The sequence below is a fragment of the Lissotriton vulgaris genome, chromosome 1_2, assembly GCF_964263255.1.
Source record: "Lissotriton vulgaris chromosome 1_2, aLisVul1.2, whole genome shotgun sequence".
NCBI classification, from domain to species: domain Eukaryota; kingdom Metazoa; phylum Chordata; class Amphibia; order Caudata; family Salamandridae; genus Lissotriton; species Lissotriton vulgaris.
The window spans coordinates 188,815,855-188,842,855 of record NC_141686.1 but is presented as its reverse complement, the minus strand read 5'-3'; the positions used below and the strand labels follow the sequence as shown (position 1 = coordinate 188,842,855).

The 27,001-nt window shown below is 46.7% G+C and overlaps 1 protein-coding gene across 1 annotated transcript in view; it reads left to right on the top strand.

Annotated features, from left to right (window-relative positions):
- The window catches only part of LOC147734876 (alpha-N-acetylgalactosamine-specific lectin-like), a 124,130-nt gene extending 97,931 nt beyond the window's left edge, over window positions 1-26,199 (top strand). Inside the window, exons 6-7 of the mRNA XM_086952519.1 lie at window positions 4,763-4,838; window positions 26,004-26,199. Of these exons, the coding sequence (XP_086808645.1) occupies window positions 4,763-4,838; window positions 26,004-26,199 (272 nt within the window). The remainder of the gene's footprint in view (window positions 1-4,762; window positions 4,839-26,003) is intronic.
- Window positions 26,200-27,001: the final 802 nt, after the last annotated feature.

Below are 27,001 nucleotides of genomic sequence, written 5' to 3'. Positions count from 1 at the left end.
CTCAAAACTTTTTGCTGTCTCTCAAAACATCAGTGGATAGTAAACTATCCCTACTTCCTCCTTAATTTGGGTTTTGCGATTAATAACTGCAATTTTATATTCCTTCCTTAAATTAGCCACTAAGAGCCTGTCTCTGGGTTTTTGTTTTAGTGCTTTCAGCAGGGCACTGTGTTTTTGCAAACATTCCTTATTGAACCATTTGTAAATCTTCTTGTTCCTTTGTGCGCCTGACCTTAGCTCCAAGTTCTTAGAGATCCTTGCACAAATCTCCTCATATGCAGCCACTACATCGGAGCCCAGGGTGGTTGGATCTAAGCACACTGCCATGTTAGCCTCAGACTATTGGGCTACTAATTGGAAGAATTGATCAGGGACAATCATCTCCCATTTTAGGCGCCTTCCCTGGTCCTTAGTCGTCAAATCCTTTGGAGCTGCCACACCTGTCAGTCTACAGGTCCGGAAACAGTCTAGGTCCAGCATTAGGAGGACAGGATGATGATCACTGAAACTAGCAGTAACAACCCTATACTCGCATGCCTTTGCCAGGACCCCGGTTGATACAAAAATATAGTCTATGACGGTGTTGGCGTCTTTCCCAACAAAGGTTGGGGCTCTAGGCTCATTTTTGCCTTGATCAAATTCAAATAGGTTTAAGTTTGCGAGGAAAGTCTCAAGACACTCACCCTCATTTGTGTGTTCGAAATGGGGAATGCCTTCGGTCGGTAAGCCCCCATATCTATCGTTATAGCAATCTCCCTCACAGGGGTGAATGTTAAAATCACCCAGGATTACCATCTCTGGGACAGAAATGCAATCATGCCTATAGACTGACAGGAAGTCTAACAATGAGGTCAAATGTTAATTCGCACAGGAGATCTCCTTGGAATTATAAAAATTAATAAGCAAAAACATTTTTGAATCAGGTAGGGTCCACTCCACAACTAACGTGTTAGTGGGTGCGGTATCTAATTTTTTGAAAACCCCTACCAGTTCCAGAGAACTCAATGTGAGTAGGCCACCCTTTGCTCTCCCTCTTGCTCCTGGTACTGCTGGAGTAGAAAAACTGCAAAAACCATCCAATGAAAAACTTGTGGTGGTGTCCCATGTTTCTTGGATTCCCAGGATGTCATATTGTTTTACGAACCCTTGCCATATGGGGTCTAGAGCCTTTGCGTTTAAACCCGCCACATTCCAGGTAAGAAGTTTGCATAGTGGTGAATCTGCGTTAGGGGGGGTAGGAGCTCCCCGGCACTCGCCCTCCACCGAGCCTTTATCAGATGTAGGAGATAAGTTTACTTTAATCAAGTCCTCCATGGCAACATCCTTGCAAAGTTGAATGGAAATAGTCTGATAACTCCGTCCCATTGGGGAGCCCTGTGTATGTCAGTCAACCCAGTCTGTGGTTGACAGGCATTCGAAGCGATTTGCTATTGGGAAGTGCAAGGGATTGTCTGGACCATTTGAAGGCTGGTGGTAATGATAAGGTTGGATGAGATGTGGGCCAAGAAAAGGACCGCCTTGCCGCGGTCTGCCTCTTCTGCTCCTTGCCAAGTTCCATCCCGCATCCCACCCCTCCTCCCAACCAAGGGGTTGTGTATCCCAGGGGAAGTTAAATCTCTGTCTGGGTTTGCGGTCATGTGGTCCTTTTAACCAGCTCCATCGATTATCAGCTTGATTTTGTGGGAGATAGAAGTACGAAAGAGGTCTAGCAGTCACCGTGCTCGCCTGATATCTAGGGGCTCCACTGCTACAGATAAAATCTACAACCTCCGTATTCTCAAATGTGACCACAACGCAGTCCCCTGGAAGGTTTTTTCTGTTGCCTCCTACCCACGGAGCTCTCTCTATCATTAGGATATTACTCGGTATGTTTGGCGGAAGGGGATATTTTCTGGATAGCCAGTGACATACTTTGTTTTTAAGTGCCTGGTACGATTCTACTTCTGATGGAGGGATTTCAGTAACACGAGTAAGAATGACCACATAGGGACAGGCATCAGGGGGGAGTTGAATGTTTCTGCGGGCCATGCCCTTGGCTCTGTCGGGTGCATCAAGATTTAGAGGCTGAGATAAGCAATCACTGGATGTAGCCTGAGGGGTTGAGTTATTTTTAGTTGGTATCTGGGTTAGATCTGTTTTCTTAATTTGATCCGCTACAGAGGGCTTTGTTTTGGTGCCAGCCTGGTTTGGGGTGTTACTAGGTTTCTTGGGCGCCACGTTATTGGTCTCCAACGTTCTGTTAACAACCACCGGAGGCTTGGCCGTTTTGGGTGGGTTGGTAGCCTGGGCGGTTTTATTGTTTAAGGTGAAGCTAGGAGCACTTATATCCTTATGTATGTTTTTTAGGACAGTTTCCAGGCAGCGTAATCTAGCCTCTATGGGTTCCAGCAATTCTTTTAGCATATTAAAAATAGTGGTGTTATTTATGCTTGAACCGTTCCCCTCCTGTGGTGGTGATTTTACTAAATTACCCACTTCCCCACTCAGCTCCAAAATTTCTTCCAGACTTTGGTCAATAATAGTGTCATCTGGAAGGCTCAGGGGTAGACCAATCTTGATGGAATGCGGTACCTCTGTGGAACTGGGTAAAACTGCTGGCAATTTATCCATGTTAGGGAGGTTAGGGGGAATTTGAACCTTCTTTCCTTTAGGAATGGGTGGTTTATTGACCTTATGTTTCTGCTTGGGGATTGCCCCTTCTATCCGGCCCCTTTCTTTTGTAGCGGATATGGTGTTAGAGGTGTTTGACTCGCTTTGTTGCGCTCCACTCTCTGTTAAGATATTGAGGTTAGGTGAAGCCTCCAGATCCTGTACAGTGTTTGAAGCATCAAGATCCCCAGTCTCTCCAGAACTATGTACTAGGGCCTGTATATCTGACCGAGAATCAATGTTAGGTGTCTGTGCCTGTGCAATAAGGCCCAGGGAGGAGCGCTTGGCCATGGCCAGGTCTTGGGAGACTCTCCTATCCATTAGTATTATTCCCTCGTCGATTAACGCATGAGTGCGGGTGATGAAATCGTCCATAGTCCCAGTAAGTTTTTTAGCTCCTGCAGCGGCCATACTTCTAGTTTCACGGCAGGACATAACCCGTGTATCCTAGAAGTAATAGCAATAAGGAGCTATATATACCCGACCAAGGTTTGTTGGCCAGCCCAGCCTCCTCTGGCCTCTGAGGGCCACAGAGGGCCCGCCCTTTGCCCGGGCTTCGCCTCGGGCGTCCCTCTCGCGTCCCGCGACGCGGAGGGCTCGCTTCCTTTGAAGCCCCTCCTGTCGCGTGTAACGCGTCAGGGAACGCGCCGCCGCAAAGGCTCCCGGGAACTGAAGACCCGGAGCGGCGGCGCGACTGGCGGCGGTGATGTGCTGTCGGCGCTTGGCCAAAGGTGATCTCCTGGCTCCAATGTCCTCTTGTGTCTCGATCCTTTTTGCCACTGAATGCTAGGGCTCAAAGTGCTCCGCTGGACAGGACCCCCCGCTCCGCCGAGGGCTCGCTTCCTTTGAAGCCCCTCCTGTCGCGTGTTAAGCGTCAGGGAACGCGCCGCCGCAAAGGCTCCCGGGAACTGAAGTCCCGGAGCAGCGGCGCGACTGGCGGCGGTGATGTGCTGTCGGCGCTTGGCCAAAGGTGATCTCCTGGCTCCAATGTCCTCTTGTGTCTCGATCCTTTTTGCCACTGAATGCTAGGGCTCAAAGTGCTCTGCTGGACAGGACCCCCCGCTCCGCCGAGGGCTCGCTTCCTTTGAAGCCCCTCCTGTCGCGTGTAACGCGTCAGGGAACGCGCCGCCGCAAAGGCTCCCGAGAACTGAAGTCCCGGAGCGGCGGCGCGACTGGCGGCGGTGATGTGCTGTCGGCGCTTGGCCAAAGGTGATCTCCTGGCTCCAATGTCCTCTTGTGTCTCGATCCTTTTTGCCACTGAATGCTAGGGCTCAAAGTGCTCCGCTGGACAGGACCCACTTCACTTTGACTGCTGAGGGTTTCGGGTTTTAGACATCAATAGTATTACATGGTAAATAAGAAATTCTTAGGGGCCTGTGGCACTGTTTGTAGTGCCACCTACATATTGATTTACCGGTTCAGTAAATTTACCAAATCGGTATTTTACAGAATCGGTAAATTTACCGAATCGGTAAATTTACCGTTTCTGTAAAATTTTGCCCCCCTACATCTAAATCACCAAATACCGGTCAGTAACGGCCGAAATCGGCCGTTACCGACCGGTATTTGGTGACCCACATCTGGCCCCAGGTCACCAAAACATAAAATGGTGGCTGGGAGATGGAGGGATAACCCCTTATAGCCTGTGGGCTATCAAAATGAGTTGGGCTACGTTTGGGCCATTCCCAACGTAGCCCAAAAACCTTACAAAAATGGCTGCTGCTGGCCACCCCTCCCCCTTCCAAACTGCCAGGGAGCAGACCTCACAGGGCTCGGCTGCCCCCAAACTCCCCTTACCCATCTCCGACATATATACACAACCCCTGTTTCAAAAGATGCCTACACAAACCCGATGATGATAAGCCATCCGCACAAGCATTATACAAAAGCAGACATGAAAATAGCAACCTCTTGTTCGTGTCTACATTGAACAACAACAATTTCTATACCAGCACAAAACAAAGGTGAAGCCATTAAAAAAAATAGTACATTTGTATACACAAAAATATATAGCATGTTCAGAATAATTCTGTAAATGAATGCAAGTATCCATGCAGACCTTTTAATGGTTTTGGTTGCAATTTCAATAACATATATTTTTCCTTTCCAATAGGACATGTGACCTGGAATGATTACCCTCTGACTACTTATGTATTTCCTTTTGTCTGCAAATATTATCTGGGCAATCGGTAAGGCTTTCCTAATTTCTAAAATTTTCTGGAAAAAAATGCACAATCTTATAATGATTAGGATTTTCATTACATTGAAACATTTTACATTTCATTAGTAATCTCTTTATTTATCGTGGTTTTATGGCACAGTTCAAATTACACAAATCATCTATTGTGATTAATGTTTCCTTTAGGGATTATTATTTGATATCATGTGAGGTTTAAATAGGTTAGAGTATACCCTTTGCCAGAGAGGTTTAGATTCTGTAATCATTAGGAGCACCACGGATAAGCTTGTTACATCAGTTTGTGGTGATGTAAATAGTGCAGATCCATCAACTGATGGTGGAGGAGGAAGCCATTTCTAAACCACCAACAGTTTGAGTGAGCCTGCCGCAGATGTTCTTATACTTCATCTTCAAATGATAATGCCTGATTTAGAGTTGTGTGGCTTAGATACTCCATTACAAGCACAATGAATGTCCTATCAGCCGTATTACAGTGCCTTAGGATATAATGCACTTCTATTACTGAAGACAGGATATCTGTCATATTTGTGACAGAGTATTCCATCCACGAAACTGCAAGTTTTCGTCTTGCCCTAGGCCTCAGTTTTACCCCTTTTGTTTGTCCTATTTTATTTTTTTGATTAGATATCAACAACAATGAACTTTTTGGAAAAATACACTTTGCAGTGCAACCAAGACATAAAGTGATGCAATAAGGATTAGTGCTTAAAAATTGGCAATGGCATTATGACTTACTTAAAAACAAGCACTGACAAGACTTGACAAGGTCAGTAGGTTCGGCTTGTAACTGAAAATACAAGCTAGACATATGGGCTTTGGAATATTTTTTTCATGTTGCACACTTAGCCCTACTAATTACTGTTTTCATATTCTGCACCCACCAAAGACATGCGATGTAAATAAACAGAAAGTGCACAAAGATCCTCCTCCAAATGTGGCATTCAAATGTCCTCTCTTTTTTGAAAGGCTGCAGTTAGAGTTTTAAAAATGCTGACTGCAGTACCTTAGGCTGTAGAAGAGGTCCCAAGAGTCAGATATAGGTGTTTGAATTAGAGGGCACCTATGCAGCACTAAAGGGACTCTCTGATCCAGATACCAACCCACCAGAAGGTGCTTGTTTTTGAGAGGGGGAGTAACCTGCAGCACTTGATAAGCATTGACGATTATCCGCAGGGCACGCAATGCCTATGCAGCACTAAGGAGACCATCTGCCGCAGATTCCGGCGCACCAGAAGGCACTAGTGTTTGGCAGGAAAAGGAGTCAGTACTGCTTCAAAAGCTCAGATTACTTCCTGCAGCGTGGGCCTCGCCCAGACCAATGGCAGGCTCATCTTCTGCCAGTTATCGACTTGAAGAGGCTGGGTTGGGCCAACCCCTTGGTTTGTTTTCGGGCTCCGGGCAAAGGCAGGTAATTTGCTGTTCTAGATTCACTAAACTAACATTTGGGAACATTTTGCTACTCCACAAGTTATTGCTTGATTCAAGGGGATAAGAAAGGCTTCCCCAGCCAAACTGTTACCTTCCCCGGTGCTTACCCAAGTCTCTACTATCAATGATTTTCTGGCCTGGTCGGTAGTGGTAGTCTCTAAAAAAGATAGAGCTGTATGAGCTCATATTTTCTCTGTCGGGGGATGGTCCCCTACTGTGCAGAAAGAATCTTAAGCTACTGACTAGGAGCGAGTTGTCAGAGTCAGTTGACCAGTCTAGCCCTGTGAGGCCCTACTTGTCCTCCGAACTCCCCTCAAACACAATCCTGCTAATCCGGGCGCCTGGTGGATTTCCAAGCTCCAGCCCGGTGATAAAACATAGGAGGAGGTCCGCTGACGGTACAGGGAAACCGAGCCAGACAGACTATGACTTGGTGCTTGGATTCCATCCAAACATGATTTGAATGATGTGGGGGTTTTAAGTATCTCACTGAAGATTACATTTTAGGCTATTTTGAAAGGTAAACTGGAACTGGTTATCTCCCAACTGTCCTCTATTGGGCTAAACTTGAGGCGCCTTGTGGACTCAAAAGATTTTTACATCAAAGGGATAGGAGTGGGTGCCACTTCGGAGCAGCGAAAGTCTGAAAATGCTACCCTCCATTCCACTGACGCAGTTTCCAGTAGCATTAGCACTCTTTCTACCTCTGGTCTGGGTGACCGTCCTTCCCCAATCAGAAGGCCTAGTCCCAGTGATGGACTTTAGGTCACCAAGGATGGCAAGAGAAGGGACGCTACACTTCGGCAGTGAACAGCAATTGGGAGTCGGTGCCTGTTGGACTACCTTTTAGCGACAGGCCCTCTACATTACATATCCCGCCTATTTCATGTCCCTATGTGGTCGTTTTGGCTAATGTTCCTGTGTTACCTTTGAGGACTGGTGAGACAACCGCTGAAATGAGAAATAAGCTGCGCATTGTCTGAATAACAAGCTTAATTTTTGCCAGTACGCCCTGATTGACCTGTTAGTTTTATCTTAACTGTTCGAGGGAATGGGCGGGTGGGGCCACACAAAAATGTTTCAGGGGGACTGTGTTGTAGTGAATTTCTGGAGTCCTCAACAAGTGGGTGGGTTGCTGTCCAAGGCTAACAGGGCCCTACCCCAACCAAAATCAACCCATCTTCTGCCACTTTCGTATTTCTATAACACTTTGGCTCTTGTGCCGAGGCCCCACCTGGTTAGATCAAAAGGGGACCAGATTCTTGATGTTTTGAAATTCCATGATGATTGATTTGAGATACTGAGGAACACCTGCTTTACCAAAACAACATTGAGACATAATCCCACAAGCATTATTGGTTTAATAAAGAGTGTAGAGAAGCATAAACCCTTCAGTTCCAAAGTATTAAAAGTGGCCCTCAATCCAAATTCAGGCAGATAGGGTAGATATAAAGGGCCCCTTAAAGATGCCAAGACATCTTCAATATAGGGGGATGTCCTATATGCTATTCGGAATAAGAACCAGGCAACATTTTGGCATGTGCTTAGTCGTGACAGAAAACCTCTATGTTTAGACCTGAAACTAAAACCTTACCTAAGCACTGGGTTACTGATTTTCAATCCCTCTATAGTACAGACAATACTAATTATGTCGACCTGGATGTGGCCGACCGAGTTATGTTGTCTTCTGATTTAAATATCCAAGCAGATGACTCTCCCGGGCTACCATAAGAGCTGACTAATGTCACAGTGTCATTCACCCTCGCCAAGACAGTCCTTGACAAGATTCCTGGGGACTTGCGTGCACTCAGCCTGTGCGTTTGTTGACTCATGCGCACTTGAGGCTGTGAAGCAGCAGCCAGCAAAGGGCGGAAATGTAAACAGACAAATTGTCAAAGCTGTCAATTCGTCTGCTTACATTTCTTGCTGCTGCCCGGTTATTATTGACCACTCCCTGTCCAGTAATTACAACAGTAGTGAAAGTGTTTGATTGTGAATAGGTAATATTAATATACTCATTTCAGCCAGTCAGGGGAAATATTTACTATTCTCATTTCAGTCAGTACAACAGTAGGCAAACAAGTATCAAATCCAACAACTATCAAGCAAAATATCTTGAACAAGTAATATTATTTTAAAAACAAAGTAAATTAAGAAAAATATAAATATGTTGCTAAAAATACAAATATATTTATTAATACAATTTTTTTAAATGAAAACATATTACAATGTTAAATACATAACATAAATACCTTCAAATATTATAATTCATAAAATACATAAATAATTTTCATACCAATAAATATTTTCATTTTGAAATTATTTGTTACCCCACAAATATTTATTATATACATTTAGTTACTTCCCACCTTATAACCCCCAAACACTCACAACCTGCACCTAAAACGTAAATTTAAAAAAATGTTTTTACACTATTAATATAAATATGTATCAACAGATTTTAATTAAATAATAATTATGAATTAATTATAATTCATGTACTTTCAGTAACTGATGTATTTTGAACAATATACCCCCACAACACACACAACACACTCATACAATTTAACAGATAATTCTTTTAATTAACATAATTATCAAATCAATATTTATTATTAATTAAAAAAAAATATTATTGATTACTTAAAATGTATTTACTTCCACCCCATAACCCTACAAAACCCACAACCCACAGCTAAAAACTTTTCTTTTTAAATGACACTATTACATTTAATAATTGTCAATTAAGTAATGAAAAGTATTTAACAACTTAAGGGCCGATTTCAATGTCGGACGGACCTACGTCCATCCGTACATTGATCTGGAACTTGAACCGACCAACTTCCTGTTGGAGGTCCCAAACCTGAAATTAGGATTCAACCACACCTATTCTTTACAATGGGGGCATTCTTTCTGATCAGAATGCATGCTCTCATTGTAAAGAAATGAGGTGTACTTCATCCCTGCATTCTGTGGCAGGCACCTTATGTTGCTTGCCACCGGGTGCATGGATCAACAGGGGTGCAACATAGGTGCTCCCTCGGCCACCATCTGGAGGCCTTACACCTATGAATTGGCCTCTAATTCTTAAAAAATGTAACTTATTTTACATCCACCTACCCTTTACCTCTCTAAGCTCCACAACCCACACCTCCAAAATTAATTTCAAAATTAACATAATTAATTATCAAATAATTTATGAATATAAAATTACAATTAACAACAAATTATTAGTTAAGTAAAAGTAAATTACTTATCACCCTTTACCCCTATAATCCCACAACCTGCCCATAAAATTGACATAAAAAACATTAAAAGCACAATTTACATAATTAAATAAAGAATATTAAATAAAAAGTAATCTCCTCTCCTGAGCTGCGGGCGGTAAAACAAAAATGCAAACGTCTAACGAGGATATGGAGGAAAGATTTCTCTGTAGCTAAGAAACAGGAATATAGGATAGCCATTGGAAAATATAAGGCTGCAATTAAACAAGCTCAAGCCACTCATTATGAAGAAAAGATTCCACCCTTTCCACAACAACCATGTAAAAAATAAAAAGTAAATGTAGTGCTTATATAGCGCACAAATCACCCCTGAAGGGGTCTCAAGGCGCTGTACACATACCGCTGTGGAACCCTTCCTGGCCGTTCTCTGTGAAGTGCCCACTCCTGGGCACCCCCAAGGTGAAGCCAGGCATCCTAGCGCTGTTGGTGCCGTTGTGGAGATTAAGCAAGCTATTGCCCAGAGTTGCAGAGTGGGAAGTAGAGGAAGGACCAATGGGGCATTTTACCAAGCAATAGCGATAATTATCGCTATTGCTTGGTTAGAGACAAAAATTTACCGCTGAGCTGCGGCAATTTTTACCGCAAATAAACCTTGGTATTACCAAGGTTTATCGCAAATGCGATAAAAATCGCCGCAAAGCATGAATATCGCTGAAAAATCTGCGGTATTCATGCATTACCGAGCTAATGCTCTTAGCCATGTTATCCACCTCCCATTGGATAACATGGCTAAGAACTGCTCAGGGCAGGTGTTAGCTTTTGGAGATATTCGCGCTTAGCGCGAATATCTCCAAAAGTTGGTAATAGGAGATAGCGATGTTAGCGACTGTTTTCAGTCTCTAACATCTTGGCACGCCCACTTTGCATGTCATTAGTGATAAATATCACTGACATGCAAAGCGGGGCCCAATATGGTCGCTATCTCCTACTAGCTGTCGCTAACTGGTGTTAGCGACAGCTAGGTAATAGGGAGATCATTTTATCTCCGCTTTCTTGGCTTTTAAAGCCAAAAAAGCGGAGATAAACCCCCTTGATTATATGCCCCAATGTTCCTTATTGAGTATGTCGTCTATATGACTACTTCGCAACCTGTTGCTGTAAGTAGGAGAGCCCTGCTTATCAGATTTTTCCCATCCATTTACAGCCCGTAACCCATGCTCCAGACATAATACTTTTAGCTGAAAAGCAGCTTCTGTCCATTTTTTAATGGGGGTTAATGTTAGTTGTGGAATATCCCATTGAAGGTCCTGCTCAAGGTCAAGGTCTACATTGTTCGTGTCTAGTGGTTCAAAAGAACACTTGAAATCCACAGCAACTAGGATGGTTCCCCCTCCTTTATACTGATTGAGATAGGAATCAAGAAGGGAAACAATGCCAGAGGCTTTCCCTCCAGGATTCCCTCTGGCATAGACATTAAAAGTAAGAGGTCCTCAACATCAGAAATTTTAATTTTGATTAATAAAATATTGTTACTAATGGTGTCCAGCTGCTGGACTTTGTACCTATCATTCTTTCTCACCCAAATAGTTAGTCCCCCCATCGGTCTCCCCCTTTGACCAGCACTAGCAGCTTTAAAAAAAATGTAAGTAGCATTGTCTAAACTTGGGTTCCACTGACCATGTTTCTTGAAATACCAGAACTTCATTGGTTTCGATAAAGGATAGCCAGTCTAGTGATAGTAATTTATTCTTTAGCCCGACAATATTCGAGGAAACCACAGCAAATTTTTAAAACCTAGTGCTGAATTTAATGCATGGGTGTAACCAATTGTCACAGGACACTACACAGGGATCAGTTACACCCGCCAATAGGCTCACTTCATTTGGGTGTGTCTCAGTAGAGCTATCATCTTCCCCAAATCTGTCTTCCCGAGTATTTAAACCCTCTGAGACATTGTTTATTGCTGAAGGAGGACCCCCTTGGCTCTAAATATTCAATTTAAACACATGGTCTTCCGTGTCCCTGGTGGCGGGATCCACAGGAGTAGGGGAGTCAAATTTGGAACCCAGTCAATCGTTTTCCTCCAGCGAACTAAGTGCCTCATATCTGTTGGAGGTCGGGACTGCACAATTATAGGTATCCTTTGTGTCACCCCTCTGAAGTTTGTGCTCAATTGGTAGAAGTGACCCAGCGGAAGGACATTAATAACCTCTTTACATACCTTAAAAGAGGCTGCCCGTTCTAAGATACACCGGACCGGTAAACATCCTTTACAACGCAACTTTTACCACGCAGTGCCTTTACGACGCAACTTTTACAACGCAAACCATTACAACGCATTGCGCTGGGGGGCGCTCTAGGATAGGGAATAGGTTTAATTTACTATCCAACACCTTCCCTACTATCCACGGGGACTGGAGCTGGAATAGTAAATTAAACTATTCACTATCCAGCACCCCAAAGCACTATGCGTTGTAAAGGCATGCATTGTAAAAACCGCGTTGTAAAGGCATGCGTGGTAAAAGCATGCGTTGTAACGTCATACATCCCACCGGACCAAGCTCGGAGACCCGAAGGTCAAGACTACACAGTCCCCGACCAGGCCTTTTTCATATTGACCAACCCAAGCGACCCTTCTAACCGTCTTGAACTCTATGAAAAGATGGTTCCCAAGCCCAGTCCTGGAGTTCAAGAAGTGAGGGGCCTTATTCTTAAGTGAGGACCAATGTTCCTCTTCTCGGGATTGAAGTCTCGGGATGTTGGCCAGTACTATAATTAGGGTGTAGCCTTGGGTGGAAGATGGAGAAAAACATTCGTCAACATGTCCCCACCCTGACCCTGTAGTCTCCCTACCGGGCCCTTTGGCCCTTCCTTTCATGTCAATGGACCGTTATGCAGTCGTATAAGTAATGCAGGGGGTTTCGGGGGGATCGCTATGGAAGGGAGGGGTCAAGCCGCGATGTGTCGTAGTGACGAAGATGTGCTTTCTGCCTGACTGGCACCTATAACTTCGGGCTGGCTGCTCCCAGAGTGGGGGGGTGGAACTTTAGTTATATTCTGCTCTCTTTTGGTTAATCTCTGGTCTATTGCAGCTAATCTGGACAGAAGGGGATAAATCAGGGCTAGCAACTTAGCTTCCATCCTTTTAAGAAAGATTGAGCCTCAACGGAGTTTAATTGTTGGAGCCCCGGTGGGGTAGGATCTACACTAGCTGCACCCGCCTTGATGTTGTCAGCCTCGGCGGCTGGAGCTGGGATCCCTTCCCTCCTTAATTCCATGCTCTTGTTCTTAGCCTGCTTTGAGGCCTGAAGGCTGGTTTTGGAGGCACTGCACACTATTCCTTTTCTTTACTTGAGCATTTCCTCGTGGGGCAAGTGTTGATTTTTGCTACCTAGTAAGCATATTGGTAGGTGTAGCTGAAGGTGAAGAGGATAAGCTATCCACAAGGGGTAAATTAGGAGAGCCTAGCTGTGGGCTACCTACTGTCACTGATGATGGTTGGGGACATGAGATTGGGGTAGCAGTTGGCTCTAGTACAGGGAATTGCCCTGTTGATAAACATAAAGGGTCCAATGAAAGCCTCTGTTCGGTTAGCTGTATCTTGTGTATTAACACGGATTCAGCCCGAGTAAGAAAGGCATCGAAGGTCCCTACCACTCCCGCCCCCGCCCTCCCTTTACGCGTGACCTTACTAATGCCCAGGAGGAATAGATTCTAAACAATTAGGAATGGAAGTGATCAATTTAGTATTCAAACACAATCCCTTGAACAGACATAAGCACCCCCTTCTACCCAAGTCCAGTAACACAAGCTTACGTAGAGTTCAAATGTCGATGTTGGAGGGGTGGCCCAGCCCAGCCTCTTCCGGCCTCTGACAGGCGCTGACAGTGGGACGCTGGGAATTGTAGTCCCCGGCACCCGCGTCTGCACTAGCTTGGTTGCGGGAGGTGCGTGACAGCAAGGGCAAAATTGCAGTCCCCACGGACTGGTCCGGCGAGGCAAGGTAAGCTCAGGCAGCAGCTACAAAAGGATTTAGCAAGAGACCTCCATGTTTCTCCTCATTACGCCTCACCTGTTGAGTCGTAGCAGTTTTGGCAAAATCCCAGGTCTACCACTTTTGGTAAATCTGGGATTGCGTCAAAATCCATGGATTGTGTGTGGGAACTTCCACACACCACCCATGGAACACCTCCCTGGGGGAGAGTAATGCAACGGAGTGTTTTGTACTGCATTGCCTTACTCTGGATTTATCGAATCACTCAAGGACATGCAAGGTGGTCTCGCATCACTTGATAAATTGCTTTTACAGGTTGCATTGCTTTTGCACCCAGTTGCATAGTGCAAAAGTGATGCAATACTATGATAAATAAGGTCCTTGGTGTGTGATAACAGCAGTAAAAAATTATATATATTTATAATCTTAACAACTAAAGTTCCTCTATAATTTCATTTCTTAAGGTTCCACCTGCAGAGCCACCTATGAAATGTCTTGCAGAATTGAAGAAATATTAAAATAAAAAAGCTAACCTAACTTTGAGAGTAGCCTCAATATATTTAACAATCCATATGGACTTATTATTAGTTTGGCCCCTAATTATCTGTCTATGGTGAGTATTTCAACATTGCAAGTAAATGGACCACCCTGCGCTAAGGTTAATTACAATGCATGTAACACATGTCAGCATATTTCATCTTTTCTCTCTAATTCTGTGCTCGTTTGGATGAGAGGGTTGTTCCACTTTATAATATGCTTTGGGGATGGTTCAAATAGCAAGATTTAAACGTAGAAGAAAATTAATTCAGAAGATGCCTCTATCACTTGAGGGGAGCATCACACCTTCTTTGTAGCTTTTTTTATATCTGACAAAGCAGGTAGGAAGGGGCGAGACCCCATTCTGTCTATAGATAACAGTTGAAGAGATGACTAATTTGCTCACTTTTCATATATAAGCATGGTAGAGTTTTATACAATCATGAAGCCAATTTCTCAAAGTCTAATAACTCTGACTAGTTCATAATCACAGTTTAAATATGCAAATAGATGAGGATTCTCAATTCGCTAAAGCCAGCTTGCCAGATATGTTATTCACTTGAAAAACATACAGGGGGGTCTCATAATCGCTATCTCCTTATTTCATCCCTATCACCCATATTTTACAATGCAGTGTTTTGGCTTTTTATTGGAAGCAACAGACTGAAAGTTGAGCAATACATTTCCTTTTGGTTGCTGTTCCCTAGCTTCTAACTTGTTGCTTCTGCAGATGTTTACATAAGGATCTCACAGGGTTCAGATAATTTACTGAACGTAGTCCATTGTTCATATTGACCTTTGGGACACGATGCATTTAAAACATTTTGCAAAAAGGTAAGAATATATAATAATCTTAATAATATTAGTTATTTAAATGAGGTACATTTTAAACTGAGTCATGTTAGTTGAGGGTAACAGGTCTTATTTTTACCACACCTTGAAAAATATGGTCCCATGTTTGTCTTTCTACATTATTCAACCATCTTTCTATGTTCTTTTCTGTTATAGCCTATGCGGAAATGAAGGGTTCTAGTGATATATCCATGGACCACATCAAAAAAAGAAGTAACGGTCACTCAAGATTCTCTTCGAAATACATCTGCTATTGTAATGCATGCAACTGTACATGAAATGTCTGCTGTGTTCAGAAATTTCATGTTACCTTTTCGATTCACCTTTAGCACAAAGAAAACCTTGTTCAGCAAATGTTGTTTCTCTAGTCTATTAATCTGTCTTTAACCATTAATAAATCAAAGGCTTCTAAATGATGTGTGCTTCTTTAGTCAGAGTAATCATAGTCAATATATATATTCTCTCTGGAATTTTAATAGATGAATAAAATATAAAAAATCCTGCTTGCTGCCTTCTTTATCTACCATTAGACACCTCACTCCCACTAGTTATAACTTCTCTACCACATTCCCTGCTTGTTCCACCTACCCTAATATTCAACTCTACTTACTCATTCCCTTGTACCCTCCACTACATTACTCATGCAGTCTGTGTCATTGACTCTTTACTGGTCTGGCTATAGCCTTATTGCTCACTGTAGCAGGCTACACCTGTGCATTAAAGGCCTACTCCAGCATTAAAGACCCTAATCAAGGGATTTAACAAGGGAACAGGACTTTAATGGTCGGTATAGTCCGCAACAGATAGCTATAAGGCTATTAGAACATTCCGCCTTCCCGTCACTTCACTCACCGCACGGCCCCCGTGTGCCCAGATCCGCCGCTGCTCCCGCATCTGCCTCTCTTCCTGCTGCCTCCTCCTGGGCCTGCTTGGCCCCTCGTCCTGCTGCCTCCTCCTTGGCCTGCTTGGCCTCTCCCCATGCCGCCTCCCCCTGGGCCCCTGCCCCCCAGGCTCGCCCTCGGTCTCCTCGCTCTTTCCCGCCCTTTTTCCACCCCCCTCCGCTCCCCGCTGCTGCTCCCCTGCGGCCCGCCCCCTCCTCCTTATCTCCCACTCCCCATTCGCCCCCCGCTCCCGCCTCCCAGCTGCTCCTCCCTCCCACTTGGCCATAAATGGCGGGGAGCGCACGTACGCGCAGCGGCCACGCGCAGCGGGCGTGCCGATTGCGTGCCGAAGGCGCGCCAAAGGCAAGCCCGTCTGCGCCAAGCCACGCCTGGACCTCGCCCAGCGCCAGAACCCCTGGTCCTCTCCGGAGCCAGCCAACCCATCTGAGCTATGACACCGCCACCCTCAACGCACTCAACACTGGCCGACAGCCAGCCTGCTACCAAGCAACCCCGAAATGCACCCACGGAGCCTTCGCCTGCAACTTCACCTCCACCCGCTCCTGCACCGCGCCAGCCAAAACAGCTGCCAACAATACCCACCTCAAATGCATCCTGCTCAACACCCGCTCCGTCCACAGGCACGCCATCGAACTCTGGGACCTCCTGGACAAAACCGTACTAGACGTCGCCTTCCTCACGGAAACCTGGATGAACACCATCTCAGCCCCCGACATCGCCATAGCCATCCCGGACGGCTACAAGATCATCCGGAGGGACCGCGTCAACCAGACCGGAGGAGGCATCGCCATCGCCCACAGAAACACCATCCGCGTCACAACCAACACCGACGACACCCTCGCCGCCGCAGAGCACCTTCACTTCCAGATCCACACCGACCCCAAGACCACCCTCAGAGGGACCCTCATCTACAGACCCCCGGGACCGCGCACACAATTCAGCGAAGCCATCGCAGACTTCATCAGCCCGTTCGCCCTCCCCTCCCCCGACTACATCCTCCTAGGAGACCTCAACTTCCACCGGGAGAACAACAAGGACAACAACACCACCATCCTACTAGACAACCTTGCCAACCTCGGTTTCAAGCAACTGGTCAACACCCCCACCCACTACGCCGGCCACGCGCTCGACCCCGTCTTCTCCTCCAGCAACCACATCTCCTTCAGCCACACCACCGAGCTCCACTGGACAGACCACAGCTGCATACACTTCAACTTCAGGAAAACAATGGACCACCACCGCCCCCGCCTAACCCCCGAAGATACTGGAGAAAGATCACCACTGTCCGACTCACCACCTCCCTGAGCCAAAACCCTCCCACCAACACCACGGACCCCAGCGAAGGAGCCCGCAACTTCACACAATGGATCACCGACTGCGCCGATGCCCTTGCTCCACTGAAAAACCCTCCCAGCAACCCCAACAGCAAGAAAGCTGCATGGTTCACCACCGATCTCAAAGACTCCAAGAAATCCTGCTGTGACCTCGAGAAATCCTGGCGCCACAACCATTCAACGGAGAGCACGACAGCCCTCAAGAACGCCATTCGTAAACACCACCAGCTGATTCGCACCACCAATAGGTCATCCTTCAAAGAACGACTGGACAACAACACCCATAACAGCAAGGAACTCTTCAACATCGTGAAAGAGCTCTCCAACCCCAACGCCAGCAACAACGACATCACACCCTCTCAAGACCTCTGCAACTCTCTCGCCACCTCCTTTCACCGCAAGATCGCCGACATACACGATAGCTTCGGCGCTCAGAACTCGGACACTGCCACTGAACCATCGCCCCCCACCACCACCCTGTGCGCCTGGACCCCGGTCAGCACAGAAGACACCAACCACACGATGAACACCATCCACTCGGGCTCCCCAACCGATCCCTGCCCACACCACATCTTCAACAAAGCCGACTCCATCTTCGCACCCAAACTTCGGGACATCATCAACAACTCCTTCGCATCCGCCAACTTCCTGGAGAGTTGGAAGCACGCAGAGATCAGCGCCCTCCTGAAGAAACCCACCGCAGACGCCTCAGACCTCAAGAACGTCCGCCCCATCTCGCTCCTCCCCTTCCCCGCAAAAGTCATCGAGAAAACCGTCAACAAACTGCTGGCAGCCTTCCTCGAGATGAACGGCTCCCTCGACCCATCGCAGTCCAGATTCCGAGTGAACCACAGCACCGAGACCGCCCTCATCGCAGCCACCGATGATATCCGGACCCTGCTTGACAACGGAGAAACCGCCACCCTCATGCTGCTCGACCTCTCAGCCGCATTCGACACGGTCTGCCACCTCACCCTGACAACCCGCCTCCACCACGCCGGGATCCAAGGAAAGGCCCTGGAATGGATCACCTCCTTCCTCTCCGACAGAACCCAAAGAGTCCGTCTCCCGCCCTTCCTCAAAGAAGCCACCAAGATCATCTGCGGCGTACCCCAAGGCTCCTCGCTCAGCCCCACCCTCTTCAATGTCTACATGAGCCCCCTCGCAGCCATCGCACGCAAGCACAATCTCAACATCATCTCCTACACCGACGATACCCAACTGATCCTCTTCCTCACCAACGACCCCACCTCTGTCAGAGCCAGCTTCCAGGACGGAATGAAAGACATTACAGACTGGATGAAGCTCAGCCGCCTGAAACTGAACTCAGACAAGACGGAAGTCCTCATCCTCGGCCCATCCACCTCCGCCTGGGACGACTCCTGGTGGCCCCCTGCTCTGGGCCCCCCACCCAAGCCCACGGACCACGCACGCAACCTGGGCTTCATCCTTGACTCCTCCCTCATGATGGCCAGGCAAGTTAACGCCGTCACTTCCTCCTGCTTCAACACCCTCCGCATGCTCCATAAGATCTTCTGCTGGATCCCCACGGATACCAGGAAAACGTTCACCCAGGCCCTCGTCACCAGCCGCCTGGACTATGGGAACGCCTTCTACGCTGGGACCACAGCCAAACTACAGAAAAGACTCCCGCGCATCCAGAACGCCTCAGCATGACTCGTCCTGGACATCCCCTGACACAGCCACATCTCCGCCCACCTGAGGGACCTGCACTGGCTCCCCGTCAGCAAGAGGATCACGTTCAGACTCCTCACCCAGGCACACAAGGCTCTCCACGACTTGGGCCCGAATACCTCAACAACCGCCTCACGTTCTACACGCCAACCCGCCAGTCCGCTCCGCTAGCCTTGCCCTCGCCACCGTCCCACGGATCCGCAGAACCACCACAGGAGGAAGATTAAGCGTGAGCGCAAAATCAGTTCCACTCGCGGATTTCGCGGATTTTCGGTAAATCCGCAATCCACGAACTCCCGCAAATTTACCGAAAATCCGCAAATCCACGAGCGGCGGATTTGGGGGGCAAAAGTTCAAGCCTTCAAGCTTGAAGTTGTAACTATTTAGGATGGCGCCGGCAAGCTACCAGCGCCATCCTAAAATAGTTACTAAGTTAGCTTCAAAAGGAAGCACTAATAGATAAAATAAAGCAGGTGCTCGAGACCTGGGGGTCTGACTTCATGGAAGTTCAACATTCCTCTCACCCCATTTAATAATCTACAATTGACAGTCACAAAGAAATTAAATGACTTCGCCTCTTGTCTGGCGCTGGGATGATTCTGGCTAGCTATGCGCACTAGAAATGCTAATTCATAATAATCTCTCTTCCTATTTATTTTAATTTCTTTCTTCTCATATGATTTCTTTGCCCACCCTTATCCCTACTCCAGTTCTTTCTAAATGTTGTTCCTCTCTCTTCTTATATTTTCACCATCTTGTGACCCTGAATATATGGCTGCGGTCTCCTTTCTTCTTTTCAGCCCCTCCTTTTTCATTTGTTTCTCTTTCTGACCTTTTTTGTTTTTTCTCACACTTCTCTTCTTGACTTTTTTTTCTTCCTTTGTTTTTCTTTCAGTGCACTTCCTTGTTAATTATTTTGCTTCACGCTACCCCAAGATAGTAGCATTTTACTGTTGTGTAGCTCACACATTTAAGGACAAGCCCCTGAATAAGATGATCCGAAAACATGGGGCTACACGACAGTAAAATGCTATATCCCTTGACGTGGCCGGATACTATCTTGGGGTAGCGTGAATGAAAATAATTAACAAGGTAGTGCACTGAAAGAAAATCAAAGGAAGAAAAAAGAGCCACTTTTCACTTCACGTTCACTGTGCAGAGAGGCTAGGACACCGGTACTCATAGTACGGACCGCGGGCCACCAGCGGCCCGGCAAGCATTCCTTAGTGGCCCCTGGACCTTTCAGACATCGTACCTGAGTTAAAAAAAATGTAATTGTGTCAGCAAACCCCTGGACTCGGAGAGACTCTGCTCTGTGGGGGTCCGGGGATTCCATTGATTGTCAGAGTGGCGATGCAGGGGCACTAAGAGGTGAAATAAAAACAAAGCTTAATTAACATGTAAATGGTCTTTTAAATGGTCCCAAGCTCACACACCTGTGTGTGTGAGCCGGGGAAGCTGTGTCAGCCCGGGCTGAGGGCTGACACACACACGGGGTGAGATGACAGAGGGAGGGAAGGAGAGAGAGGGAGGGAGAGGGAGGGAGACAGAGGTTGACAGAGGGAGTGAAACAGAGAGGGAGACAGAGAGAGGCCATCAGGGAGAGACGGAGGGAGGGAGAGGAAGAGGGAGGGGGACAGAGGGTGACAGAGAGAGGGAGGGATACAGAGGGTAACTGAGGGAGGGAGGAAGACAGAGGGTGACAGAGGGAGGGAGGGAGACTAAGAGGGAGAGAGAGAGAGGCAGCCAGAGGAGACAGTGGGAGGGAGACAGAGAGAGGGAGAGGGAGAGAGACAGAGGGTGACAGAGGGAGGGAGGGAGACTGAGGGAGAGAGGGAGACAGAGGGTGACAGAGGGAGGGAGGGAGACAGAGGGTGACAGAGGGAGGGAGGGAGGGAGACAGAGGGTGGGAGGGAGACAGAGGGTGACAGAGGGAGGGAGGGTGACTGAGGGAGGGAGGGACATAGAGGGTGACCGAGGAAGGGAGAGGAAGGGAGACAGAGAGGGAGGGAGGCAGAGAGGGAGGGAGACAGAGGGAAGGAAAGAGAGGGAGAGAGAGGGAGACAGGGAGGGAGACAGAGGGAGGGAGAGAGGGAGACAGAGGGTGACAGAGGGAGGGAGGGAGATAGAGGGTGGAGGGAGAGAGGGTGACAGAGGGAGGGAGGAAGACTGAGGGTGACAGAAGGAGGGAGACAGAGAGGGAGACAGAGAGAGGCAGTCAGGGGGAGACAGAGGGAGGGAGAGAGAGGGAGGGGGAGGGAGGGAGACAGAGGGTGACAGAGAGAGAAAGAGGGAGGGAGAAAGAGGGAGGGAGGGATATAGAGGGTGACAGAGGGAGGGAGAGGAAGGGAGACAGAGAGAGAGAGAGAGGGAGGGAGACAGAGAGGGAGGGAGACAGAGGGAAGGAGAGAGAGGGAGAGAGAGGGAGACAGGGAGGGAGACAGAGGGAGAGAGACAGGGAGGGAGACAGAGGGAGGGGGGAGAGGGAGGGAGACAGAGAGTGACAGAGAGAGGAAGACAGAGAGGGAGACAGAGAGAGACAGTCAGGGGAGACACAGGGAGGGAGACAGGGTGACAGAGGGAGGGAGGGAGATAGAGGGTGACAGAGGTAGGGAAAGGAAGGGAGACAAAGAGAGACAGAGAGAGGGAGGAAGAGAGGGAGGGAGACAGAGGGAGGGAGAGGGAAGGAGAGGGAGACAGGGAGTGAGACAGAGGGAGGGAGACAAAGAGAGAGAGGGAGATGGACACGGAGGGAGACAGAGAGAGGAGGGCGACAGAGGGAGGTCCACAGAGGGAGGGCGACAGAGGGAGGTGGATAGAGGGGGACAGATGGAGGGAGACAGAAAGAGGGAGACAGACAGAGGGAGACAGACGGAGATAGACAGATGGAGGGAGACAGACAGAGGGTGACAGATGGAGGGTGACAGACAGAGGGAGACAGACAGAGGGAGACAGACGGAGGGAGACAGATGGAGTGAGACAGACAGAGGGAGACAGATGGAGGGAGACAGATGGAGTGAAACAGAGGGAGAGAGAGAGGGGAAGGGAGAGAGAGAGAGAGGTGTGTATGCCGGGTCTGGTGGCTCAGTGGACGAAGGCGTCTGCTGCAGGGACCTGTGTTCAACCTCATGGTCACATTTTTTTTGTGCTTCAGCCCCGCCCCCTCCCCTTCTGACCCCGCCCCAACGGTGCAGCCCTCAGCCACAAACCACACTGTAAATGTGGCCCCCGAGAGACAGTTTATGAGTACCCATGGGCTAGGAGAAGCCGCACCCTGCACAGCGACCGCCTCTGATTGGACGCGATGCACTAAGAAGTCTCATGGGAATCTGAGGGTAAGCATTAGATGGAAAGTAAAGATTGACCTTTAGTAAATATATGGAAATTGTTCTTTTTAATATAATCTCTTCAAGAGTCTGAAAGCTCGGCTGGCTTTATCACTGCAAGCAGTGAGCAGAGGACTGCAGAGAGACGAGGCTGCTCCACAACACATATCCTTGGAATACTCGAACTGAGAGGACTTCGAGACGCTTTAGCAACCCCACACCATCACAGTGAGTATGGCACGACGAGCAATGAGGATGGTTGATTTCTCCATGGGGTGAGTGTGTAGGAGCTGGAAAACGTGCAAATACCTCAGAAAAAGAAGTAACCGCGATGGCAGGAATGACTTCAAACTCGGGAGGCCTCAGGGCTTTAAGTTGGATGAAAAAACTGGGAGGGGTCCCTCAAAAGGGCGTGGCTGGTGCAATTTAGGGCGTGGCTTGAAAACACTAAGCTAAAAGTCTGTGTTTAGTATAGTGTGACGCCTGACTGGTATTTTGCTGCTTCTATCAGTGCATCCAGATATCTACTACAACAAGTAACATTACACCTACAACAAGCCGGGACTCTTTGGTTTGCCAATGGCTGTTAGTTGCACAAGATAAAAAAGCAACAGCTATGGCTTCGTTGTATATAATACTGAAAATGCTTCAGATCTAAAATGATGAGACTGTGAAAGAACTATAACCAGTCTCTTTGAAGCTACATCAAAGACAGTGAATGGTGGTGCTCCTACAGAGTTAAGATTTTATTTTTCACCGGGGGTGTTACCTCTATCCCTCTACCCTCACAATTCACCTCTGCCTTCAGCAAGTCATTGATTCTAGTCTGGATCAATTAGTATTTTCACTTCAAAATCTATAGCATCGCCTGGAAACCAATTGCTACTAGACTAGTCAATTGTCTAAATAAAGTTATAATGTGTGTTACTAAAGTTAAATTACTGTACGCCAAGTTTCAATTCGACCCTGTTTGGTGAAAAAAGCAGTGTTGTATATTTAGGTGTAGGTTTTTTAATTTGTCAAAATTATTACCTTAACAATAGTTTAGGGATATGTACAAGAAACTGGCAGAGCGCAGTGTTACGCCAAAATTAGTCATGCCGCGCTCCATCAGTTTCAAAATGCAGGGATGAGCCCTATTTAAAAATATTCGGCGCACTCCTGCATTACCCCTAGGGCTGGTGCTAAATAAGGTACCTAGCACCAGCGCAGGCAGCCTAGCGTTATTTTGCCAGGGTGCCTGTGCCACAATGTGATTGTTTAGGTGCATGAAGAGGCGCCTTCCTGCACATGAACCGTCTTAACTTGTAATTTGCTCTATCCATGTATGCTGCAGAATGCAAAGAGCAGTATACAAGGAGAAATACAACATTTCTCCTCGTTTCGCCTGTTTGAGGCAGGTATTTCCTGGTCTCATTTTTGGCGCTGCCGCATAGTTTGTAAATATGGGGAAGCATCAAACAGCAATGGGTGTTGTGGTGGAACGCCCACTGCAGCACCCATCGCTCGCCCCTTTCACTCCAAGAGCGCGTGAACCGAGGCATTAATTACAAGGTGGCATTAAACCACTTAACGTGTACCTTGTAGATAAGGCGAAAGACGTAACAACACCAGAAGGTCGCAAAAAGTGAAGTTCTGGTGGTGTTAACTCCTTGTAAATATGTCCCTTGGTGTCTCCGTTTCCTAATGTAACCACCACAGATCTCTGGGATATCACCTCATGTTTTGGTTCTGATCCTGACAGGTCTGCTCGGCCTTTCATCCCTCCAAGATGGACAGAATGTTTACAATTGAGTTGCGGTAACAACAAACAATAACAGCTCCCAGAGACATCTTAGCACCATGCTGTGCTTTATAAACACTCCTGTATGCGTTTTTATGGTTCTTTGATCTTCATCATGTGAAATGGTAACGCTGGGTCATGTGATGCAACGTCAGCCAGAAAGGTCGTTTTTGCCAGCAGCACAATGCCTTCTTTCTAGCATCGGTAAAGATGTGTTTTTTTTGCTTTATAGATGTGAAATGCAGTTTCTCAATATACCAGGCCCAGTTGAAGGTACAGTACCTGACATTGTCCCACTGAACACTGACTGACTGCCCCCCAGCCCTATCAGTCTTTCAGAGGCACATTAAGGAGAAGCAGTTATTAACCCATCCCATGCTGGTGACGAACTCCAGCCGTCACGCCCCGCGGTGGGCGTGTGCTGATGACGGCTGGGGTTTGTCACGGCCTCGCCCAGTTCTTTTGTTTACCACACAGCGGTAAAATCGCGGCCGCAGCGAAGGGGTTAATATAATGTAGTGCAAAGTTTGCTAGTAGAAAGACAAACCAGCCGTGTATGGCCTAACTGCCCACACAGATTACGAAAAGTTTATACAATGACAACACTGAGCAGGAAATGTCCATGCTTATAATGCTTATAATTAATGGAATGGTTTGATTCCTTCTTAGCACATGAAAACAAACAGAAACTGAGGAAATCAGAGCTATGTTACTCACAAGTAACTGGCAAAGATTCAACGCAGATCTGCAGGCTTACAGCAATTTCTCAGGGACAATGACTGGCAAATTAAAATATTAATTGCTTGTAAACAAAGGTCAAAGCACTGAGCCCTTTAAATACTTGTCCCGATTTCATTGCCTTACGGACCCTACTATCTGTCCCTGTGACACACGTAGCGCAATGAAGGGCCATATTTATCATTTTTTCACGCAAACCAGCAATACACCTTTCTGCGCTGTGCTAAAGGGAGAGGACGGAAGGCACCATATATATCAACACATGGCACATTACTGCTCTCTCAATGCAGTGCCTAGCACTAGCCTAGCACCAGTGTAGGCAACCATGTACCATGGTGCAAGGGTGCCTTTGTTGGAGTTACTATTGTTTTTGTGCAGGAAGGGAGACTTTCCAGCGCAAGAACTATCCGTTGAGGCTTTGTCCTCTTTGTATGCATGAGGACAAAGAAGCCGTCAGGAGGAGCACTGAAAGTGCGCGACAAAAAATGATAGCAACCCTCCGAAGGAGAGAAAGGAGGTCCCATGTACCCCAGACATCCACTTGAGGGAACGTCATCACTCACTGCATCCGCTGCATCCGCCTGGAAGGGGAGCTCGCTCCTGTCTTGAATGCACAGACAGGTTGCCGCCTGCACTGTGAAACACGGAGCAATTTTTAAACAGCTGCTCCGTATTTCAGTTGAATGCACTGCACCCAGGGTAGCGCATGTTCACAGCTGCCCTAAGGGTAGCATATTAGGGTACACTTTCTCTGTTTGCACCTGATGCACCTTTTGAATGGTGTGCCGTGGCGCAAACAGGGACGGTGCGCTCTGTGCATAATACAGCTTTGGATTGACCGGAGGCTTCCTGTAGAAGTTCAGGCCAAGAAATTAGCATCAAACTCGAAATGTTTTTTTTTGTTTCCATTAACTTTGGCACCTTTTGACACATCTCCAGGTATCCTTAATAAAAATGCTACTTTTTGACTGATTTGTGCATGGGAAGTTTTAAGTTCAACCTGAAACTCACCAAGAGGGAGCAGAGGTGAATTTGCTCTTTTTTGGGAAAGGTTTGTCAGATGATGCCAAAGTTATTAGAAACCCAAAAACGCCTTTCCTATGGGAAAGCTCACCTAACTATAATAGTCTAGAAACCACATTGCTTTCAGCTAAGGAATAACTAAGAGCAATCCTAGATCAATTCTAAATCAAGGTGGTTCAGTGGTTTAATTCTACTAGATCTGAGTGCAGCCTTTGATACCGTCCCTCATCCTGACCTGATTCACAGGTTGGAAGAGGCTGGCATCTCTGGGATGGGGCTAAAATGGTTTTCCATCTTTTTCTTTTTTTTAAATAGAAAATTTCAAGTCTGCGAAGAAACTATGTTGTGCAAATCCCGCCTCCTAAAATGTGGAGTGCCTCAGGGTTCATCACTAAGCACCATTCTGTTTAACATGTATGTTCTCACGCTGGCAGAAATTGTGAAGTCCAACAAACTTAAAGATCGCTTAAATCATGTAGCAGACTGGATGTCTACGCTCAGTCTAAAATGAAATGGAGAAAAAACGGAAATGCCAGTGGTTGGAAACCATCCTGCTCGTTGGATTGAATTGAGCTGACCGGATTACCTCGGCACTTAGACCAACCTTATTCAGAGGTCAAGGGAATGGGTTTTTGGATTAACAGGAAGCTTTCAGTAGAGGTTCAGGCCAATAAATTAGCATCAAACTGTTTCTGCCTGCTCAGGGTACTGAGAAAACTGTTGCAATGGCTGCCAGAAACCTCACATAGAGTTGTTGTGCAAGGTCTAGTATCACTAGATTATGGAAACTCTATATCAGGAGGGTACCAAATCTGTTGTGGAAAGACTCCAATATAGAACAGAATAATTACCTATTGGCATCTGCCTCTGGGAGATATATATAAATATATATATATGTGTGTGAGTGTTTGTGGGTGTGCATGTGTGTGTGTGTTTGTGTGTATATATATATATATATATATATATATATATATATATATATATATATATATATATATATATATATATATATAGATAGATAAGTATCTATTCGATTTTAGCATAAAAATCCTAAAAGCACATCAATGTACAATAGGTTTAAAAAGGGAATCAGTAAACCTCTCATCAAGACCTCAGAATGAAATAATACTGTTGGGCACGAACATTACTTTCGTACCCATGAGTGAGGCATTTGACATGTCAAAATTAGTTGTTTTTTTGGCTATGCCAAGAATAGACTCATCATAGTAAATTCAGCCAAAATGCTGGTGAGCTAACTATACCTCATGCCCCCACAGTGCACTGCTTATGACCTCACATATTACATCGCTCAT